Source organism: Silene latifolia, chromosome 11 (assembly GCF_048544455.1).
Source record: "Silene latifolia isolate original U9 population chromosome 11, ASM4854445v1, whole genome shotgun sequence".
In the NCBI taxonomy this organism is placed as follows: Eukaryota; Viridiplantae; Streptophyta; class Magnoliopsida; order Caryophyllales; family Caryophyllaceae; genus Silene; species Silene latifolia.
Window position 1 is genome coordinate 129,908,803 of NC_133536.1, and position 23,448 is coordinate 129,932,250.

Below are 23,448 nucleotides of genomic sequence, written 5' to 3' on the forward strand. Positions count from 1 at the left end.
TTGTCTTTTTGATTTCCTCATCAGTGACAGGTGACATCAACAACTTCTTATGGTTCTCCTCACATTTGTTTCCTTGCTGCATTACCCTGGGACTGACAGTAGTGGTGTTATTAGACTGGCCAAGCAATTGAGTATAGAATTTTATAAAGCTTTCCTGAACACCCTGCTTATCATCATGATGATTCCCCTGATGGTCATCAATCTAGACAATGTGATTCTGTCTCCTTCTAGTTTTCAAAATGCCATGAAAGAAAGAAGTATTTGCATCCCCATCTGCAGTCCATTTCATTTTTGCTTTTTGCTGTAAGAACCGAGAATGTGCCTAAGCAAGATGTTGGTAGCTCTCTCTAATCTCACATTCTTGCTGAACCAATTGTGGATCCTGAGGGTTCACTCCCAAAGCTTGCTGAATCTTGGTGAGTTTAGTAAGAGTGACCTCTGCATTAGTCTCAATATCAGAAAACTGCTCTTTGTTTAGTGTCTTGAGACAATGCTTCAGATTCTTCAATTTCTTAGCCAGCTCATACATTTTAGTTCCATTCTGATCACAGTGCCGTCCATTCTGTACTATCTCCTTAAAATTAGGGGCAAGACTCCACATATTAAAGTATTTAAAAGGTCTGGTCCTCTTATCATCATGCATAGTTGGCTGCACCAAACATGGAGTATGATCAAATGTGCCCTCAGGTAAGAAATGAGCATACAAGAAAGGGAAAGAATTGAGCCAATCTTGATTAACCAGAAAACGATCAAGTCTGCTATAAACCCGATCAGCAGGGCATTGTTTATTATTCCATGTATAAATAGCTCCCATGGCTGGGCTATCAATCACTTCACACCGGTGCAAACAATGCCTGAAAGGCTCTGCATCTTGCCTGGAAAAGGTGCCCCCCACTCTCTCAGTCTCAGTCAAGACACAGTTGAAGTCTCCTCCAATAGCCCAAGGCCCTTGTATACCACTTTCCAATCTACTCAGATTAGTCCAGAGAGACTCTCTCTCAGTGCTACTATTAAATGCATAGACCATCGTGGCAAAAAATCTCATGTTGGTTATCTTATTAAGGATATGCATATGAATATACTAAGCATCATATTCCAGAAAGTTTATATCACACTCACTAGCCTGCTAGAGGATCCAAATCCTCCCTCCTTGATGATATGCTGAGTTAGTAGAAATACTCCAATTGCTAAAAAAATTCATGGTTTTATTCAACTTGTTAGGTTTGATTTTGGTCTCCAGTAAAGCAAAAAGACTAACATTATTATTTATTAGGATCTATTTATAACTTGCTGCTTATTCCTCCTATTCATGCCACGCACATTCCAGAAACCTAGTTTAATCACAGGTTTGAAATTGTGGTGACCCTCTGAACTAGTGCTCTTCCCTGATGAATCAGTGAGCATTACTACATTTGTCCCTCCATCTCTAAATGGGGTACGCAAGGTAAGAGGAGGATACTCCTTAATTTGAACCAAGACAGGCTCCTCTCCTCCCTAGGTGAATTAACCCTAGGAGTTATTAATGGATTATCAGAGTTACTTGCCTGATCTGAACTCTTGGGTTTCTCCACTTTCCTCTAAATTTGCTTAACTGGTTTAACTGGGTGACCTTTTTGCATAGTTGGCTGTTTTCCTTTCCTGCAATTACTTTGATCATGTCCCAGGGACTTGCATTTAGTGCATAAAACTGGTTTCCATTCATATTCAAGTTTAATCTCCACCAGTTGCTTCTTCTCATCAATAAATTTAAGAGTGTATGGAAATTTTTGATCAATCTGCACTTCCACCATTACTCTAGCATATGCCAGCCTAGTCTTATGTTCAGTTGCATTATCCTTCTGGACAAATTTGCCTACTAGTCCTGCTATCTTTGGCAAACTTTATCCCCAGAATTTCAGTGGCAGATGGTGCATCCTTAGCCATGTTGGTACGTTCTTAACGTTCTCTTTCTCCAATGCAACATTATCCTTCCATGGTTTGATTATAACAGGCTTACTGTCAAACAAATAATGTCCTGCATTAAGCGCTTGTTCCTGCATTTCATTCGTTTGAAACCTGACTAAGAATACTCCATTAGTCATGAAGGATATTTTATCTATTGTATGATTATTCCATATTCTCCTTATATAGCCTTCCAATACTGCCATGTGAGGATTGGCTCCCAACACGAATCCATAAACAGCTTGCTTCCAGTATTCAAGTTCCTCATGAACGTCCTCATCTGAAAGCTGAAGCAATGGTTTTGATTCTTCCTATGTCACCTTTGTAGTCTTGCTGTTATGTACTTGAACCCATTCTCCCTGCTCCTTAGAGACTGGTGATGCATCGTCCTTTGTTGGTTCAATGGATTCAACCATAGGATCTTCTTCATCAAGATTGAAAGCAGGAATACCTATGATATTTTGCATGCTATCATGCTTCACAGCTTCTTCATCATTAGGTATAGGGTTCGTTTTCTTCGATAATTTTGTAACTTTAGGAATCTCTTTTAATGCTACCCCTTTCCTCCTCGTGATATTGCGCAATTTTGCAGACTTAGAGGCTGAATTTCTCGCCATTAATGCAAGAGATTCACCTGCAAGCTCGCGATAAAAAGTCGCCTTCTCATCTAATATTATTTTTAATTACTACACTAGTAAGAATATAAATATTAGATTGTTTTTAACAAATTATGGACATAAAACTATTTTTATGGAAGAGAGAGAGAGGGAGAGAGATAAAGACAGAGAGAGAGAGAGAGAGAGAGAGAGAGAGATCATGAACACACTTATAAAAATAAGAAAAGTTTTGCTCTTATTAAGGGGAGAGGGGGCCGAGTACGTGGTCATGGGGAAGGGAATTGTAGATTTTGCTTCCTTTTGGTCTTACCAAAACTTTAGATTAGGTATAGGTTGCATTAGGTGTAATGATTGTGTTTAGCTTATTAAAACAATCAACTATATACAACCTAAAACTACCCACAAAACTGGCCCTTTCACTTAAAATGGACTCCATTTTATTTTTGTAAATTGTCATTTGTAATACGTTGTGACATGTGACATGTAACATGTCATTAGACATATTAATGCATATTTAACAAATTAAGTATCATTTCAAATCAAATAAATTATATTTAACAAATTAACAAGTAATTCACAATTACATGTTTATAAAATTGGTCACATTAAGTCTAATTAATATAATCTACAACATCTTGTAATTATAATTAACTAATTACTCTTATCTCAAATGTTTCATAAACATTAATCAATTTTAGTAATATCACATATTAATTACTAAATTGAATCTTATTTAATCAAATTACAATAAGATATATAACTCTCACTCATTGATAAAATTTGTTCTATTTAAGGATTAATTAATCTGTATCGACATACAATTAATAACTTATCAGTTAAGGGAATTGTCCTATAGGTGTGACCTTAAGGGATCAACTGACCACCACCGTCAAACGACAGTAATGTCAAACTCCAGTTAGCCAATCATTACCGATTAATGTTGATCGGTTGACTATATAATTGAATCATCCCTTACATATTCTTATTATGAGATTTAATGATGTGATCGCACTATTGTTGAGGACACTTACTCCAACAATCTCCCACTTGTCCGAGACAAGTGTGCGTCCCCAATTCTCTTGTCCTATTACATCATCTCCCAGTCAATGCAAGGTGTCTTGCAGGTCGTACTTGCATTTGATAATATCTTGAGTGCTTTCCTCGCTCTGGAGAGTAATTGTTTGACCGGAATTATCTACCGTAGATACCTTCCGAGCGTGGCCACACATTTTCAGTTCACTACTCCTCGAGTGGCCTTGAGATTTTTAATAACCCTGACAAGGGGTGGACAATTCCTATCGCACTGTTCCCTTCGAATAGCCACAACTCATCATGATTCAAAAGATGACTATTTGACCTCAGTTATGATAGTCGTAGAGCATAAATCAAAGCCAATCAGAAAATGTGCCAACTTGGGCGAACAGTCTTTAGTCAAAGAATCGACTCATAAGAATACTATAGTAGCTCTCGCCATGATCAGGCTTTATAAAAATTACCAGAAATCTATAAGCGGTCACTGCCCGACAGAGTGTCCGATACAGTCTGCCTATGTGATCGACTAGTCATCCCTAATGACTCTATCTCACTTGAACTTGCCATCAATCGCATTACGCTCTAGTCACTTCGAGACGTCACCTCATATAAGCAACTAGGGGCCAATACTATGTTAATCCAGTTCACTTAAATAGGGTTCAACGTTGTCCTTACAACCTATTTGGATGTAGCAATGTAATAAAGGAGTTTAATATAAAACTCAAACGATGAATGCATTATCACATATGTAAAATTGATACCATATCAATTACTACATAATCTATAATCCATACTTAATATTGTATATAACTATACATCTCAACTCAATTGAAATGGCATGACTTATCATGCTTAGCCTATGAAAAGGCCTTCGTTAGTAAGTCTTAGCAACACTTTGCACTTTCCTAACCTCACTATATACTATTTCCTTTTGTAACGTATAATCTTTATTATAAAACTTTTGAGTACGTGTCTAGATCCAATCTAGACATAGGCTCTCTTGCCTTAGAATAGCTCCCATTGTCCTCACAGTGAGTAGGGATAGGACCTTCGGTTATTGGAACGAACTACCATAGTTCCTCCAATTCACAAAACCGAATCCTAATATCATTCCTTACTTCTTGCATATCTCATTATTGCAAGTGTACTCAATTTCCGTTGTGTATATCTCATTGTTGAACTGCCTAGGACGTATCTAGCAGATATCCTCCTTAAATAATATAACCAAGATGGTTGTCTAACCATCCTAATGAGTCTAGAATATGGTTTTTGTGTAACTCCTTGCACATAAATCCTTCTCATTTCTAAATGCTCAGCTTATATCTTTAGTGCTTCCTGAGTACTAACTAATGAACTATGTGGCTATATAGAGACTTCTCTCAAAGATTCGATTTGTAACATCTCGTCATACTCCAAGTATACGAGGTTTGAGAATGGTAATACATCTTAGCGTAATGAATCAATCCCGCAGCATAAGCAAATGGATTCTATTTCTTCATGTTCAATACTTTTGAACTTGTCAAGATTCTTATTAACATAAGAATATTAACTTTATGCTAATATCCATCGAATTGGATATCTTAGAGATGTATTATTCTTCTCCTAATTTTTTCATCACTCACAGTGATCAATATATCATTCACATATAAGACTAACAATACCACCGTACACCCACTAAACTTCATGTATAAACAAAACTACCCGACAAATTGAGAAAGGTTTATTACATGACTGAAACATAACATTCAACTCCTTGACTTTTACTTAAGATTTCTTCTTAAGTTCGTATCCTACCTTAGGTTAGTTGCGATTTACAAAACTAATGCAAGATGATTTTAAAATCCAACAGTCAAATAATATTATGAAATCCGAATTTAACGAAGCGTTGCAATTGGTGTAAACCTTTTACCACCAATCAACCAAGTTATGGAAATATCTTAATGTTTATGTTCAGTTCGGACTTTTGTGGAGTTGAAACTAGATAAAGTATCTTAATAAGTTATAGGTTTGTTACTTTTAAAAATAACATGACTCCTATCCACTTAGGTTTCGAATCAATAATTACTGATTTTGACCAAGAAGGAACATCTTCCTACGTCTTATTCTCAGTTTGTGGCTCTTGAACATTTTCTCCCTCTCTGTCTTTAAGAAATATCCTCTTTTCATTAATAGACAGCATCACGAGCCACAAACCCTTTGTTCTCGTGATCATGTAGGAAGAGAGAGCACATGTTTACTATCGAAACAAGCTATAATTTAGGTACCATGCCTAACCATATCTCATATGAAAAGTAGATGATTGCTTCAACCATGTTTTATATTAGTGAAAAATTTAAATGCCAGACAAATTTTATAACAGAAGCTACCTCCAACTATAATGTAAAGATTCAATCATATCATAATGAAAGTGAACTTGTGATACCATATCACACTCTTTTTGGTGCAGATAAAAGTCATCACTTTATTGTTCCCCATTTTAACAAAGTATTAATACTTTGGTTTTATGATCTGTAGGTATTGATACCTTTTAAACATTCATTGAACTTATTCAAAGATTTTCTCTTCTTACCTCATTAAGTCGATGTCAAGTATCTACCTAATTCGTTGGTAAAAGAGATGAAGAAGTAATAACCTTCTCAGATTGAAATTTTATTCGACCATACACTTCAAAGTGTAAATAGGGCGAATATCGTGCTCTATTCATAATCCTTTTCCAGAAAAAGTCATGAATTAACTTGCTTTGAATACAAGATTCACACACACCAAAAGATTCCCAATCAAATGGTTTGGGGGACGAGTCAAACTAGTTTCTAAATGTGATTTTCAATCGAGAATTGAGAAATGATTGGGGTCACCAAATGAAGTCTTGTATATATGACATTTTATTTCTAGTTTGAATATAATTACCTTGATTTGTATGGTCTCACCATAAATTTAATCGTGGTATGTAAGGGCACAACGCTTGTTTTAATTGCATAATAGAGAAACCCCTTGTATTTTATACAAAAAATTTGAATTATATTCTTATTTAGAGTTAGTGTACATCATAACAATTATTGAGGTACATTTGTAAATACAAAACTAAAATGAGTACATTACAACATTCATATGTTCATGGATGAAATGGCAACTACCCTAGTTCTATTCATGCAAATTTCTGAACTTATTCTTGCTATTCGTCACACGATAATGCCAAATATCATGACGAAATCAACAAATTTGTATCAAATACTCATGATGTGGTAATTGGCAAGAATGCAATGTCAATGTCATAGATATTCAGGAAGGAATATGTTGGAGTCACACGACCAACTTCCTAGATTTTTACTTATTTGGGGTTTGTCTCTAATCCAACACTTTCTCTTTCGAGTCTAGTTCTATCCTTAACAACTAAGATAGATACTTTACTTCTTGTTGCTCCCAGTGACTTCAAGAATTTCTATTTGATGAAGACTTATTTAACAACTTAAGTGCTTGATGTCAAGTGTTTAGGTTGAGCAATAAGACTTTTGAACCGCGGATGCATAGAAGATATTATCAAAATAAATTTTGACTAATCATCACTTCTAATCATACTTCTTGATGAGAAATTATATATAGGTATGTAAAGAATTTAAGATGTTAATCTTATATTTGAATATGACGATTCTTAACAATTAAGATAGATACTTTACTTCTTGTTGCTCCCACTGACTTCAAGAATTTCTACTTGATGAAGACTTATCTTCATTTAAATTCCTAGTTAATCCTTCACAAGGGTTAACTCTATTGTGGTATTTGGTTAATCAAAATTTCTAACAAATTAATTTACCAATTTAACATTGTCATGTTCTTAACAACTTAAGTGCTTGATGACAAGTGTTTAGGTTGAGCAATAAGACTTTTGAACCGCGGATGCATAGAAGATATTATCAAAACATATTTTGACTAATCATCACATCTAATCATACTTCTTTATAAGAAATTATATATAGGTATGTAAGGAATTTAAGATGTTAATCTTATACTCCCTCCAATTCACCATATTCTTCCCTATTTCCTAAAACGGTTATTCAGGTTTTCTTCCCCTTTCTATATTTGGTAACTTTTTACTCTTATTTTATTCATACCTCTCTCCTATTACCCCACCCACCCAACTCTTTTAATCCTATTTTATTTCTTACTTTAATATTTGTGGCCCACAATTCATTATTTAACTCTTAATTATTCATCCCTCTCTCCTATCACCAAACCCCACCTAACTTTTTATCAATATAATACTCCATTTCTTAATTCTTGTGCCCAATGTAAAGAGGAAGAAAATAGAGGATTGGAGGGAGTATTGAATAGGACGAATCCTATCGAGTTCTATGGAATAGAATGATTCCTATGGAGCTAGTCCACAACCTATGATATGGTTCTTTTGAGGATTTAGAAAGAGATTCTATTTGTCGTTAGCAATAATGGTTTAGTGGAGACTCGTGTTATAATCGAAATGATATCGTATATGATAAGGAGTAATGAAATAGAACAACATCAAAACAACAAAATAGTTGGAAAAACAAACATTCATCGTTATATATGAAAACATTTTAGCATGTTTTAGCATTTATATAATGACCTCCACCCAATTATATAAATGATTCCGAGATCCAAATCCATACTAGCTCGATTGTGGGACAACGGTCCCTCTAAAACCTTTACTAATATAATTTGGTGGGTTAACTCGCTTAACCGATTCTACACTTAGTACTCTTGGTATATGAAATTACATTAACTTCATCTTTAGCCCGAACCTATTGGGACAACGGTCCCTCTAATACTTTCGTTGAGATCAACGAAATTTTGAAATGTAATAACTGTAATACTACGGTTTTCTATGTCTATGGGTACTCTATCAAGTGGGGCTTACTCTGTCGAGTAAGTATGTTTTTATACGAAACAGTAGGCTACCTGATGGGTACTCGATCGAGTATGTTGGGCACTCGATCGAGTAAGGAGCACTCGATCGAGTAAGTGACTTACTCGATCGAGTAAGTGAGTCTTACGGGTTATTTTAGCCGGGTTTTGTTAATAACGCATGATTATAGTATAAATGGACTCCGTCATTCTTTTTAATCACTTTTCACCTTTTCTAAAACCTTTCAAGAGAAAAAGAAGTTATGTAGCTTTCATTCATCGCGTTATTTGCAAATCCTAAGGGCTAGAGTCGTCGGATCGTTGTGTTCTTTACACCGTTGAGACCGTCGTATTGTGGGTAAGCTTCTAGTGTGTTTTTTATATTGTTTCATTGATTTTAGTTGAAACTCTAATTGGGTAATTTGGGGGGTTTTGGGGAGTATTGTTGATGTTAGATTGTGATTGTATGATTGTGTGTTTATAGGAGGTGATTTCATTGAAGAACGATTTTGATCAGCTGATTGTGACGATCTTGGTGGTTGCTTTTCCAGGTAGGGTTTCCCTACTCAGTTATTATATAAATGATTATAAGATGGTTGATTGGTTGATTGGCATGATGATTATATCTTAACTGGTATTGGCATTGTTATGAATTGATATTATGATTGGTTGTTGGTTTATATCATATTGGATTTGTGATCGGTGATTGTATAGTGTGGTTGTTGTATAATTGTCTGTGGTTTGCGAGGTGCGTCCTCGGCTGAGTGGAGTCACTTGCGGGAGTGACTTCACGCCCTTGATTCGCCCTCTGTGGAACCCGCCACATAAGGGGATGTGCACATTAAGGAACATGGGTTATACACTTGATGGAGATGAGCGGGGCTTAGGTGGGAACAGTTGCGGTCCCCCACTAGCGGTGAGGAATATCTGTTGCGATGGATATTCTGGCAGGGCTACACACTTTAGTGTGTAGTCATATGATTGGTGATTTGACGGTGTTGGAGATTGTGATTGTGTATTTGTTGTTGTTTATCTTATATTATTTATGCAGTAACTGACCCCGTTTAAATGTTTTAAAAACTGTGGTGATCCATTCGGGGGTGGTGAGCAGTTGTCTAGCAGGTATACTTTGGATGCGCAAGGGATAGATGGGCATGTGTCACCACGAGTCTATTAGAAGTCTTCCGCTGTTATTTCGAACATTGTATTTACATTAGATAGTTTTGGTTTTGGAACGGTTGTATCATACTTTACAGTTTTGGGTTTTGATTTATTCACTTAAACTATTTTATTAAAGTACGTTCTTTTATGGTCTATTTGATATTCATTGCCTCGGATAACTGAGATGGTAGCATTCCCATGCTTTAGGTGGTCGTGGTATAATATTTCAATACCGTATTGTATCCCTAATAAATTGGGATTCATGGGTTCCTACTATTTGGTAAGGCTAAGTCTCAATTTTTAATAACGTGAGAGGTCGAGTCAATTTATTATCTATCAAATTTAAGTGAACTAAATTTTTGAACTAACGATAATTATAATTGACACGGTCGAATACTCGATATAATATGAATGTTTAGTTTATGGCGATTTGGCAATGCATGCAAACATATAAAGGAAAAATGTAAAGTAATAAATAAATTTCCTAGTATGTCCTTCCTAAAATAGAAAATCTAATATTCTATTTACAAATTCGGAAACCAACTCCATTGGTCCCTTTAACTTCAAGTGGCATGCTTCCCAAGGACTCCGTCTTGATCGGAACGCCTTTTCGATTGGCACCGTCTTGAAGGAACTTTGGAATTACCAATAATAATAAAATTACATGGCATTTCTATTATACATTTGTAAAAATGAATCTAATAAAAATAAAAGTGATATGAGATCGCATTAAATTACAACCGAATCGGTATTCCCTTACATTACGGGTAATACCGATTAAACAAAGACCATACTAAAATAAAATTACATAATTCAAAATTACATTAATAAAATATGACATTAATAAATAAAATATGCAGCATAAATATATATGTCTAACATGCCAAATTAATGTGCCAAATCGCCCTACTTAAACCTTATATCTTATATAATCCGGTTTTATGGAAATGCGTGATAATAACTTATTAAAATCACAAATCAATACTTTAATCAAATTTAAGCCCAAGTTAATTATCCTAACCTTCTTAGGACTCAAAATTAGTCTTCACTAAATATTTGACAATAATTCAACTTGGTTTTGTATTATTGCTCATTTAAACTTCTTTTAATCATAATAACTACTCCCTCCGATCCACACCAAAGGTAACACTTACCTAAAACGGACGATCCACACCAAACGTAACATACCTTATTTGGCCCACAACATTATTAAATTGTCCTTATACCCATTTGATATTTACACAAAATGCCATTACATACCCAGTTACCCACATACCCTCACACTTAAACCCACAATTACATGACTCACATATTTTTTTTTCCTTTTTTACCCTTGCTTTTTCCACCTTTTCTTAAATACTCCATTTTTCCACATGTTACCTTTGGTATGGATCGGAGGAAGTATGAAATAATTCCCAATAAATCATAAAAATTTGGAAAAAGTCGAAATCATATTTTTGTAAATACTGAAATATTATCAAGATTCCAAAAAGTCAATAAAAATTTCCCACAAAATATTTAAAATTTACTTCATTAATAAATGGTATAAATCATAACTTTTACCATTTAATCCAAATTAAACATAAAAATTATGAAAAAATCAAAATCAAAATTTTAAACATTCTTAAATAATTTCTAGAACTTGGAAATGGCAAAATTTCAATCAAAAATTTCGAATTAATTTTTACGACTAATAAAGTTGCCCTTTTATCGATTTTAACACATAAAAATCAATAAATATACCAAATCAATCGAAATTAATAATGAAACTTTAGATCTGATGTCCTTATCATATATACAACATTTGGGAAAAATTTCATGTCATAAAATTCATTTTAGCTATTTTTACTAAAAATAGTCACTATTTATATCATTTTAACCATTAAAATTATAAATCATGCATAATAAATCACATTTATCTCAACTTTTACATACAATCTGTAAAATATGCATGTGACATCATATTAAAATTTTATGGTCTGTTTCGAAGTTTAACTATTTGTAGTCATTTAACCTCCATTTATAGCATTTTTATCACATAAAAATCATAAAACATGCAAAACTTATTACAATGATCCGAAATTTTACATACAATATGAAAAATATGCATGTGAGGTTATACTAAAATTTCATGGCCAGAGGGGAAGTTTAACTATTTTTAGTAAAAAAGTTCATTTTACTCAATAAAGTGTAATTATTTAACTAAAAATTATTAAAATAAGCAATACTTATCCATTAATCATCACAATGACCTAAAAATATTTTAGAACCAGAATGTATAACATGCATGTAAATTTTGTGGCTTATCATATATGTCACAAATTTCTAGTTTTTATTTTGTTATCAAATAACTCATAAAAAACCATAAAATGATATGCATGCAACACCAAAGCTCTTGATGCCAATTTTTGGGTTCATATACTCCTATCAGACTCATCTAATCATTTTATAAATTACTCATAATTTATATTATGTGGATGTAGTTGCATGCAAGATGTTTTTAATAAAAAATAAGGAGAAAACGATTTTCTTAAATACATTTGTGACGGATTTAGAGCACTAGATTTGGACTCCTTCCTAATATAGATCTTGAGCTAATGCCATTTTGGATGATCCTCCAAGAATCTTCAAGCATTCAAGTGTAGAATGTCTCCTTAGTTATGCACCCAAGACAATCCATTAATACTAATATTATTAAAAAATAGATGACAATATTAGTTACCTTAAATAATGGATCTAATATTATTTTTAATTACTATACAAGTAAGAATATAAATATTAGATTGTTTTTAACAAATTATGGACATAAAACTATTTTTGGAATGGAGAGAGAGAGAGAGAGAGAGAGAGAGAGAGAGAGAGAGAGAGAGAGAGATTTCTTAAGCATGACCACACTTATAAAAATAACAGAAGTTTTGCTCTTATTAAGGGGAGAGGGGGCCGGGTAGGTGGTCATGGGGAAGGGAATTGTAGCTTTTGCTTTTTCCTTTTTGTCTTACCAAAACTTTAGATTAGGTCTAGGTTGCATTAGGTGTAATGATTGGGTTTTGCTTATTAAAACAATCAACAACATACAACCTAAAACTACCCATAAAACCGGTCCCTTCACTTAAAATGGACTCCGTTTTATTTTTGTAATTTGTCATTTGTAATATGTTGTGACATGTGACATGTAACATGTCATTAGACATATTAATGCATATTTAACAAATTAAATATCATTTCAAATCAAATAAATTATATTTAACAAATTAACAAGTAATTCACAATTACATGTGTATAAAATTGGTCACATTAAGTCTAATTAATATAATCTACAACATTTTGTAATTATAATTAACTAATTACTCTTATCTCAAATGTTTCATAAACATTAATCAATTTTAGTAATATAACATATTAATTACTAAATTGAATCTTATTTAATCAAATTACAATAAGATATATAACTCTCGCTCATTAATAAAATTTGTTCTATTTAAGGATTAATTAATATGTATCGACATACAATTAATTAACTTATCAGTTAAGGGAATTGTCCTATAGGTGTTATCTTAAGGGATCAACTGACCACCAACGTCAAACGACAGTAATGTCAAACTCCAGTTAGCCAATCATTACCGATTAATGTTGATCAGTTGACTATAAAATTGAATCATCCCTTACGTATTCTTATTATGAGATTTAATCATGTGATCGCACTATTGTTGAGGACACTTACTCCAACACTAACGTCACAAGAATCTTTCAAAATTCTTAAGATTGTGGTATGTTTCGTACATTTTATTTCTAAGACACTTACTCCAACCCTAGGTAATACTATATTTCGAAGTATGTCAAGTACATTTTATTTCTAAGATATTACTTAATGTTTTATTTATTCTTTTACGATTGTGGTATGTTTCGTACATATTGTTTAGGTATCAAAGCTCGGATTCAAAAGGAAGCATAGTTACGATTGTGGACATGGGCCACCCGCGCGTTGTGGTTTTTAGGCGGCGACACTTCTCCCACGGAACCTTGGTTTGCCAAAGCACGTCATGGGCCGTTACCGATTTGTGAGGCACTGAAACCAGTGAAAGCTTGAATAAGCCTGCATTTGTGGAGTCGCCGCCAATTTATTGTGGAAAAATTGGAAACCGTTCGAATACCTCGTGTCATGTCAAGACACAAAGTAATGACATGAACACTAAGAACTCGTTACTCTTAGAATTCTATGTCTAGAATGACTCTCGAGATGCCAATGGACACGGATGTCCAGAGATAACTGGAGTAAGGGGTAAGGGTATGTATTAGGAAGTTCTTTAATTCGAACACCTAATGCCGCTCGCCTCGATAGCGGCCTCTACTAATGATTAGGGAAGATGTTCATATTTGATATGTCGTCGATGTAATGCATGCAATGCAACAAATATGGATTAATCCTAGCATGTGAAATTAAACTATGTCGGTTAACACGTGTTTTAGCAAACAGTTTGGTCGAAGTAAATGTTAGATTCAATACATGTGAATGCCATACAATTAAATCATACATAATAATAATTACGATAAATGAATTAAAATAATTAAAATTACAAAAATTACAAGCTTCATTTGATATACGTCAAAAGCACGCTCAAAGACGGGATTTCGGAGAAGAAAATAAAAGAAAAATAAAATTAGAATTAAAATATGAAAATATGTCAGATTAGAGGTGATAATACGAATAATAGTTAATTTAAAGCGTAATTAGGAGCTACGTCAAAGCGAGAAAGAGTGGAGAGACAGAAACCAATCCAGAACAGGCGCAACATCTGCTGCGTCCTCTGGAAGAGGCGCAGCACTTCATGCGTCCGTTCTCGAGTTGGGTTCTGGCTGTGAAGTAAGAATCGTAACACTGTTATTGTTCGTTGGTAGATTTAAGATGGATGATCAACATTAGACTCGAATTGAAGTGTTTTAACTGATCATATATATATATCTGGGGCAAGTCATAAAATAAATAAAAATGAGAAATTACAGCGGTTTACATGATTATGATTATACGATGAACTCGTGTCGGAAATACAAAAAGGCGATTCTTGAGGTTAGATTAACAAGAACCTGGACAAATAATATTTGGAAGAAAACTTATGTATCAAATTGGGACTTCAGAACCTCGACATGAACAAGTCGAAACCCCGACGAATCGATTTGAATTAATACGGCGAAAACCCGAAAGTATAGATTACTCGGGATTAAGGATGAATTAGGCATTGTAATTAAAAGGGAAATATTAAAATATGATTTGTATACTGAAATAACAAAAAGAACAAAGGAAAATGAAAGAATAAGAAAAGGAGGAAACTTGCAGGAAATCGAGGAAGAAGAAGAAGAGCAGGAGCAGCAGGCAACCTCTGGAAGAGGCGTAGCAAGGCTACGATCCTTCCTGAAGGCGCATCTGCTGCTGCGTTTCTTCTCGACGTCTGGCCTCTGTTGTTTCATAAAAACGGCTTTAAAAGGTGGATTTTAAATCGGTTTTCGAACGTGCTTTTGATATAAATTTACATTAATAATAGAAAATAAAAGTACGATAATAAAATGGGATTTACACCCTCAAACTTACATGTTTGACGAAACGAGATTGACTAAAGTTATCGTTTAGTGATTGCTCGACTCGAATATGTGTGGAAAGAGCCCTCGTTAGAGGATTTAGTAGATTGATTAGGTTGATTAAAGGTGGAGTTGGTCAAATTGGCCAGTCTATGCAACGTGACTGGGACTCAGAATGATCTGAGCTTACGTGGTCGATTGATCAAGCACGTAGCCGTCGAAAGCCAATAGCGTAGTCTTGAATGCAAAGAGAGAGAGAGAAGGGCGGAACACTCGCGTGCCAAATATGGAGGCCGAAGGCCTCTATTTATACTAAACATATGGAAGAGTTTGGGAATGACACGGATATGGAAACAAATCTCGGAAATATTTTGAAAAATGCGAAAAGAGGACTGGAGAAGAGGCGCAGCAACTACTGCGTTTCTTAGAAGAGGCGCAACATTTGGCGCGTCTTTTCTCCAGAGGTTTCCTCCTTGGCAAGAAAGATTTCCGCATTTTATTATAGAATTTCGGTAGATTTACACTTCGTTATTCCATAAAACACAATATTACGGTAGATATTTACTTAAAATATTAATTTTAATTAGAAATAAATATCTAGAGAATTCTAGAACATTCCGGAATATTCCGACTCGGCATTTAAACGGTTTTTAGAAAATGAAGCGGGTTTTAAACCGAACTCCAAATAAACTCTAATTACTGTCAAAACGACCGTATCGGTGCATAGATGACGGCCGATGGGTTGACTCTAGTGTTTGAGCTATCACTTGACGATGAACTTACGGGCTGTCATAAATCGTTCCGTGTATCAGACATGCGGCCCAATCATCACTGGGTGATTGGCGGGAGATGTAGAAATGAGGTATCTACAACGATGATAAAAGTCAAGGGAATATTCATAAAGTCATCACAAAGTCCAAGAACAAGATTAAGGACATGATTTGTAAAAAGGGATTTTAGATCTATGCACAAAATTAAAACTGTAGTTGAGGTAACAGTTACCTTAGTTAAGGGGAACGTTATCTCAAGTGATATAAACTTTGCTATAACCTGAGATAACTGTAACCTCCGATCAAGGGAACGTTCCCTCAAGTCTGTAGCATTTTGAAAAAAAATTATGTTTTCACTACTACAGATACAGGCTATAACAACGGTCAAAAACCGTTGTTATATAAAAAAGCGGACGTTGTTAAAGCGTCTGTTGTAAAAGGTTATAACAACGGTTGGTTTTCTTAAGCAACCCGTTGTTAAAACTATTAACAACGGTTTTAAGTATAAAAACCCGTTGTGGAAAGTGTGACTCAATTTTGGGGGGAAAGTTATAACAACGGGTTTTAATATAAAAAACCGTTGTTATAACTAAAGACAACGGGTTGTTTGTAAATAACCGTTGTTGTTTGTTCTTAAAAAATAAAAAAAAATTAAATTAAATATTACTAGATGCATGCATAATTACGGCCCGTTAGAATTCCGATGCATGCGTTATTACTGACATCACTGTACATATGAACGGATAATATGGAATGAGAAGGGTTAGTAATAAGATTTGAAGCAGCATTATTGAGAGATATGATGATGATTATGGCACAACTTCCTAACATATATATTAATTAAAAAGCAACTCAACCCACACATTGCTTAGTATAAATACATTGCATTATCTCAATTAACATTTCCATTATCTCAATATATTCATCTCCAAACCCTAACTGCTAAAACAAACTCTACTTAATCTTTCAAAACAAACTCCAAAACCTCCAACAAAATGAATGATTTCATCCTTAAGACTCTTACCATGATCGAGAACAACAACAACTTCATCTGCCGGTTCCTCCATATTGAGGAAAGTTTCAGGAGCTACCTTGCGGATGCTCGATCCGCACTGAAGCACGCCAAAGAAGATGGCTTGACGGAGCAAAGATAGCTGCAGCCTATATGACGATATAGCAATCTGGCTGAACGGAACCTCCAAATAGCCAAGGAGGAGAGGACGGATACGATAGAGCAGAATAAGATCCTCTATGAAAATATAAGAATTGCATTTTTATATATGTAATTTTTTTTTATTTATGTATTTATAAATATATATATATATATATTAATTATGTTTATCTTGCTTCTTCATTGTTTTACTAACTAACTAGATTCAAATAACATAATGGTCGATAAAAACACATACATGCAAAAGAAATAAATAGAAAAAGAAAATAATGACGATGAAACTAACAGTGACGGCGAGATTTACCTGATAAATACAGAACGTAATAGGCGATGAAATCAACAGTGACGGCGAGAAGATAAAGCGACGATGAGAAAGAGAGAAAGAGAGAAAGAGAGAAAGAGAGTGTGTGTTTTGTGTTTGTTTGTCTGCTGTGTTTGTGTTTGTGTATTAAAGGTTGTGTTTTGTGGCTGCAGCAGACTTCTGTTTGTGTGGTTTATAGTATGGAAGGCATTGACAACGGTTATTAAACAACAACCGTTGTGAAATATGTTTTAACAACGGTTGTAAAAAACACCCGTTGTTAAATAAGTTTTAACAACGGGTTTCAAAAATAACCGTTGTGATTACTTTTCACTAACTTTGCGCCAAATTATTAACAACGGTTGTGCATGTGTGACCCGTTGTTAAAACTAATAACAACGGTTTTATAACCATACCCGTTATAATTGATTTTAGTAAAATTCGCGCCACACATTCTACAACGTCTATTGTGATTTTCGCGAATAATCGTTGTTAAAGGGCCGTTGTGGTTGCCTGTATTTGTAGTAGTGTTTCTAAAAGATTTTAGTTTTTTTTAGTTGAAAATTATCTTATGAAAATTTAATATCGCGTTTTTCATTATGGAATCTAATATAGATTGGAAATCTATAGTTGTATATCTTTTGAAGATTGGTTTTCTTGTATCTTGTTTTACAAGATATAAAGTAATCTTCCATGAATAAGATAGACGAGATATGTTTCGTTTATCAATTGAAATCTCTTATCTTTTAAGATATTTCTTTTACAAATATTGGAAACTATTTTAGTTACCTTATCTTATTTAACCGAAATATTGAAATAATAAAATCATATCTTTTCGGTTTTCCATTTTCATAAAATATCAAATGAATCTTTATCTTTTCTAACTTATTTTTGGCCAAGATATTTGGAAGAGATTATTTTATATTATTTTATGAAAAACCTAATTATGACTTGTGTAGCAAGATATACCTGGCCGTGCAAGTTTTGGGATCGAGAGATCTAACATGCTTGACCTAGTTGTGTTCTATATATACTCGTAAACATTTCATGATTAGGGCAAGACTTTCCATTTGATTAAATCGACTTTTGCAAAACGCATCCGCTGCAACTCTTGCTTGTTTTAAACATTTATTTTGCAGAACATTTTTCGGAAAGTCTAGTTACTTTAAACATGTACTTTTCGTGTCAAAGTTCATCTTTCAAAAGTGCATAATTTTACAATCCTTTTCTAGACAATTGAATATAAATAGTTTGGAATTGATTGTAATCGTGTTTTAGAAACTCTTGTTGATGTAGGTCGCATCGTAAACAACCAAATCAAACACATATAAATATCCAACAAACAACTAGCAAGTGGTAAGTCGGAGTCAATCACGAGATGGTGTGCTTTGGGTTCTAAGTCTATCTATTTTTTTGGTTCATGCAAGTCCAACAATTAAGTGGGGTTGCGTAGCATAAATAATATGTAAATTAATGAAAATATTGGAAGTATGAAATGTAAACAATTGATTAAAGACACTAGGTTGTCATAGAATCATAGAGGTAATCAAATGGTAAGTCCAAAGGCATGAGTTTAGTATTTGGTCAAGGTTATAGTATAATAGAGCCGGAACTTTTGATCCTGCGGTCCATGGGTCGATTCGGGTTAGCTTCTGGTATACACCCGGTCTCCTCACTAGCTTAGTGCATGATCTAACAATCCCCGAGACTTTCGATCTTATGAGAATTGTTGAATGGGTAGAGAATCATTCAAGGTTGTGAATCAAGCATTTCATCTTACATCGCATGCGCACTAGACTAGAACTTACAACAACAATTTAATCAACCAAAAGAACTCACTAGACATGGATCTATCCTTTAATCATTCCATATTCCTCCACTAACCCTAGAAAAAAGACTACTCACTACACATCATGATTATCATGTTAACAATGGTGTCCAATATCATGACACAAGTAAACATGATGATAGAACAAGTAATAAATAACTTAATGAAAGATGAATAAGTAATTAAAAATAGAGCTAGAAGCAATACCAACTAAATGAACAATGAAATGAAGTAAATCTTGAATAAAGATGAAAACTTGTCACTAATCTTCAATACAAAATCCAAGGAAATCCAAGAACAAAGCTAGATTTTGAAATATTTGAAGAGTAATTAAAGAAAGATTATTTTCATTGTGGAAAGATTTAGTCTAATCTACTCCTAATCTAAACTAAAGAGGCTTAATCTTCTAACAAGGGAAGTATCCCTAAAATTATTACAATTAGGGTATATATAGTAGCTATAAAATTAAGGGTTAATTCATCAATGTACATAATGTCCGTGGACGTAAAACAGAGTGCCCCGCCCGACATGCACTTGAGAACGCCTGGGTTGGAAGTAGTGTAGGTGAGCACTGCATGGGAACCCTCCTAGGTTGGGTGTTGGCTCGCCCGGATTGGTGGTTTGCTCGCCCAGGTTGTGGCTGACTCACCTGGGTTAATCTCATGAATGACATCTCATACAAATGATGCCCCAAAACCTGTGTGGGATGGCCCTAGGTTTTGGGGGATGGCTTCATTTGCCTTCAATATTCGCTAAAAGTCTTTGATTTCCGTCTCCCCTTTATGCTTGGCCATTAGTACCGTTAATAAAGGTCCAAATTGCTCTATTAATAATCCACGATTTCTGCACATTTTGCTTCCTTTCCTTCAAAATATTATAGAATAACAAATAGGAAGTTAAAGACGCCGAATGACCTTAATAAGTTCAAATAAGCATGCGAAATCGGGTTCCAAATGGGGTTAAAAGTGCGCTAAAATGAACCACTGTAACACCCCTATTTATTTAGGAGCCTTTAGCAAGACATTCCCAATAAATAGGACTGTTACCATCTCGATTGATGAGGTAAATGATACAAATTAAAACAAACCAAAGTACTATAGTAACTTTAATTGAAATAATGGTTTATTACAACATGATTAAACCTAACTAAAATAATAAACAATACAAAATCGCAGCGGAAAATAAAATGAATAGACCATCATTTAAATTGTGATTAACTAATTAAGTCAGCTAGACGCCTAGGCCACGGTCAAGTCCTCACGCAATCCCATAAGCTCTCAAGTCAGCTAATCTTTAGTACTTGTCAAATCTGCTCCCCATTATGGTTCATCACAGGTGTTCACGAATACACTGACAACCACGAGATTGGGTAGGAATAACCAACAACAAGTCAAGGTGAAATGATATGATACATAATGCAAATATAACTGACCTCATCACTCGAAACACCCATTCATCCCGCCAATCCCTGGCCCGGGGTATTCATCATTCCAACCGAAGTTGAAGTATTCACCATCCCAACCGAAGTTGAGGTATTCACCATCCCAACCGAAGTTGAGGTATTCATTTATAATTATACACCATGCCATTATAAAATCATCTCAGACACGAGGCTGAGGTATCCAATCCAAACGAAATTCCAATATAAATAATTAAACGATAAACAATCCAACAACCTATAATCCACATCCATTAATTCACCCAATTTCACAATACATTTATAATTTCCACAAACCATTAATGATAAGACGAGTTGAGTAGTTATCCTACCTGGCAAGCGATTCCAATTAAGCAGCTCAAGTAATCCAAATTAATTAAAGCAATCCGACCCGATTATAATTTCTTCACAAATCGTCACCTAACAAGATATTATAATATTTATAATTACTTAATTATTTACTTTATTCAAATAATACCACCAATTATTTAGTACTTAAATTATACTCATTAGTCAAATTAATTACTCATTATTATACTTAAAGGTCTAAGATGTTAAAACCCGATTCATGTACAAACCCGAGTCATCCAACTTAACCAATAAAAACCGTCTTATAATTAATTTAATCCCAAATAAATTCAATCCCGTGAAAAATAACCCATCATCACACACTTTCCCGTATTTGACAACCACCCTTCACCCGCCTATATCCGACACTCCTAGCCACCATCGACACCACCCAAACCTGCCACCTCTAGCTTGCCCCACGACGTATTCCGACAACCCACAACCACCAGCCAAAGCACCACAACCATCCCATAAACCCACACCCTAACATCCACAAGCATCACCAACACTGAAAACCCGACGTACACTAGCTCACAGTCGACTTACAACCACTACCACCACCACATGTCACCATCATCCTCCATCTTAACCAGCACCACCAGCAGCTTAACCACGACTAGCCACCATGCCCTAGTTGGCTTGCCCTGTTCACGACAACCTCAACAAAACTCACACAACATAACCCGTGTAACACTCGGGTTTCCACCACCTAACACTACCACGACCACCAGTGGCCACCACGGTGATCTCTCTTAACCCACGGTGGTCCCACCACTGGCCTCGACCCCTTAAGACAACGCACATCCACCAAAATAGACACCATTAGCCACTATCCCTATTCACATGTTTTCGCGAAACACCGCCACCCACCACGCAAACCACCACCCCAGACCAGCCTACCTCCACCACTAGAGCCGACTAACCGTGGATGCCAATGAACACGGGTGTTCACAGAGATCTGGAGTAAGGGGTGAGGGTACGTATTAGGAAGTTCTTTTGATCGAACACCTAATCCCGCCCGCCTCGATAGTGGCCTCTACTAATGATTAGGGACATCAGTTATACTCGATATATCGTCGGCTATATGCATGCAATGCAACATCCAAGTTTTAATCCTAACATGTGAAAATTAACTAAGTCGGTTGACACATAATTAGCAAACAATTGGGTCGAAGTAGGATTTAATGTTCAATTACATGTGAAAACATACAAATGATACAAAAAATAATGATAAATATAATAAGAAAATTACGATAACGAAAATTACAATAATTACAATGGATTAGGCGATTTATGTCGAAAATACCTTTAAAACGGATAATTTGAGAAAACGAATAAAAGAAGAATCAACGAACAGATCAGCAGGTGATAATACGGATAATAGTTAATTATACGTAAACTAAATAACTAGGTCAAGGCAACAACGGAGTTCAGGGACAGAATTCAACCCGGAACAGGCGTAACAGAGCTGTGTCCCTTGGAATAGGCGCAACAATCGCTGCGTCGTTTCGACCGACCACGTGAAGCCGAAGTTTTAATTGCGTGTTGTTAATACTCGTTGGTAAATTTAATGATTGATTAAATTATTTACTCGGATGAAAGTGATTAATAGGTTATTTACATGTGATTAAGGGTCATAAAACAATAAAACACGGATGAGACGGAATTAAGACGGATTATTTACATGAAAGAATGATTGATTAGTGACATGGGTGAATGAAATAAACTAAACATGATGAATTAACGACAAATTAATGACGAACATGCGATGAATATGACAATAGACAGATGAAAATATATCATAGATCGAATTCCAGAAACTCAATATGAACAAATCGAATTCCTACAACCCGGATTGAATTTAATGACGAAAACCCGCAAATATTGATTACTTGGGATTTAAGTCGGATTTATGATGAATAAAACGTGTTAAAGATGATAATTAATATACATGTGAGGTGAATATGCTATTATGTCAAAGAATTAACAAGAAACGGACGAAAACAAATTTAACAAACAACGAATTACAGAGGACGAAGGAAGAAGAAAGGAAGCAGGAACTGCGGCAGCCTCACGAAGAGGCGCAGCAGGTACTGTGCTCCTTCGAAGAGGCGCAGCAGTTGCTGCGTCCTTTCTCGACGGTCTGTCTTCTGGAAATCCGTAAAAAGGGTTTTAAACAAGGCTTTAGAAATCGGTTTTAATTGGTATTTTCGACATAAACCTTACAATTGATGATACAAAAAATAAATAACAATAAATAAAGGAGGATTTACACCCTCAGACTTACATGTTTGACGAAACGAGAAGGACTAAGATATCGATTAGTGATGCTCGACGCGAATTATAATGCAAATATGAAAGTGCCCTCATAAGAGGAAAACGTTAAGATTAA

At 34.8% G+C, this 23,448-nt stretch overlaps 1 protein-coding gene across 1 annotated transcript; it reads right to left on the reverse strand.

Annotated features, from left to right (window-relative positions):
* Positions 1-322: 322 nt before the first annotated feature.
* Positions 323-1,027, reverse strand: LOC141613985 (uncharacterized). Its single transcript, XM_074432732.1, has one exon. The coding sequence runs from the start codon at positions 1,025-1,027 to the stop codon at positions 323-325; it is 705 nt and encodes a 234-aa protein (XP_074288833.1).
* Positions 1,028-23,448: the final 22,421 nt, after the last annotated feature.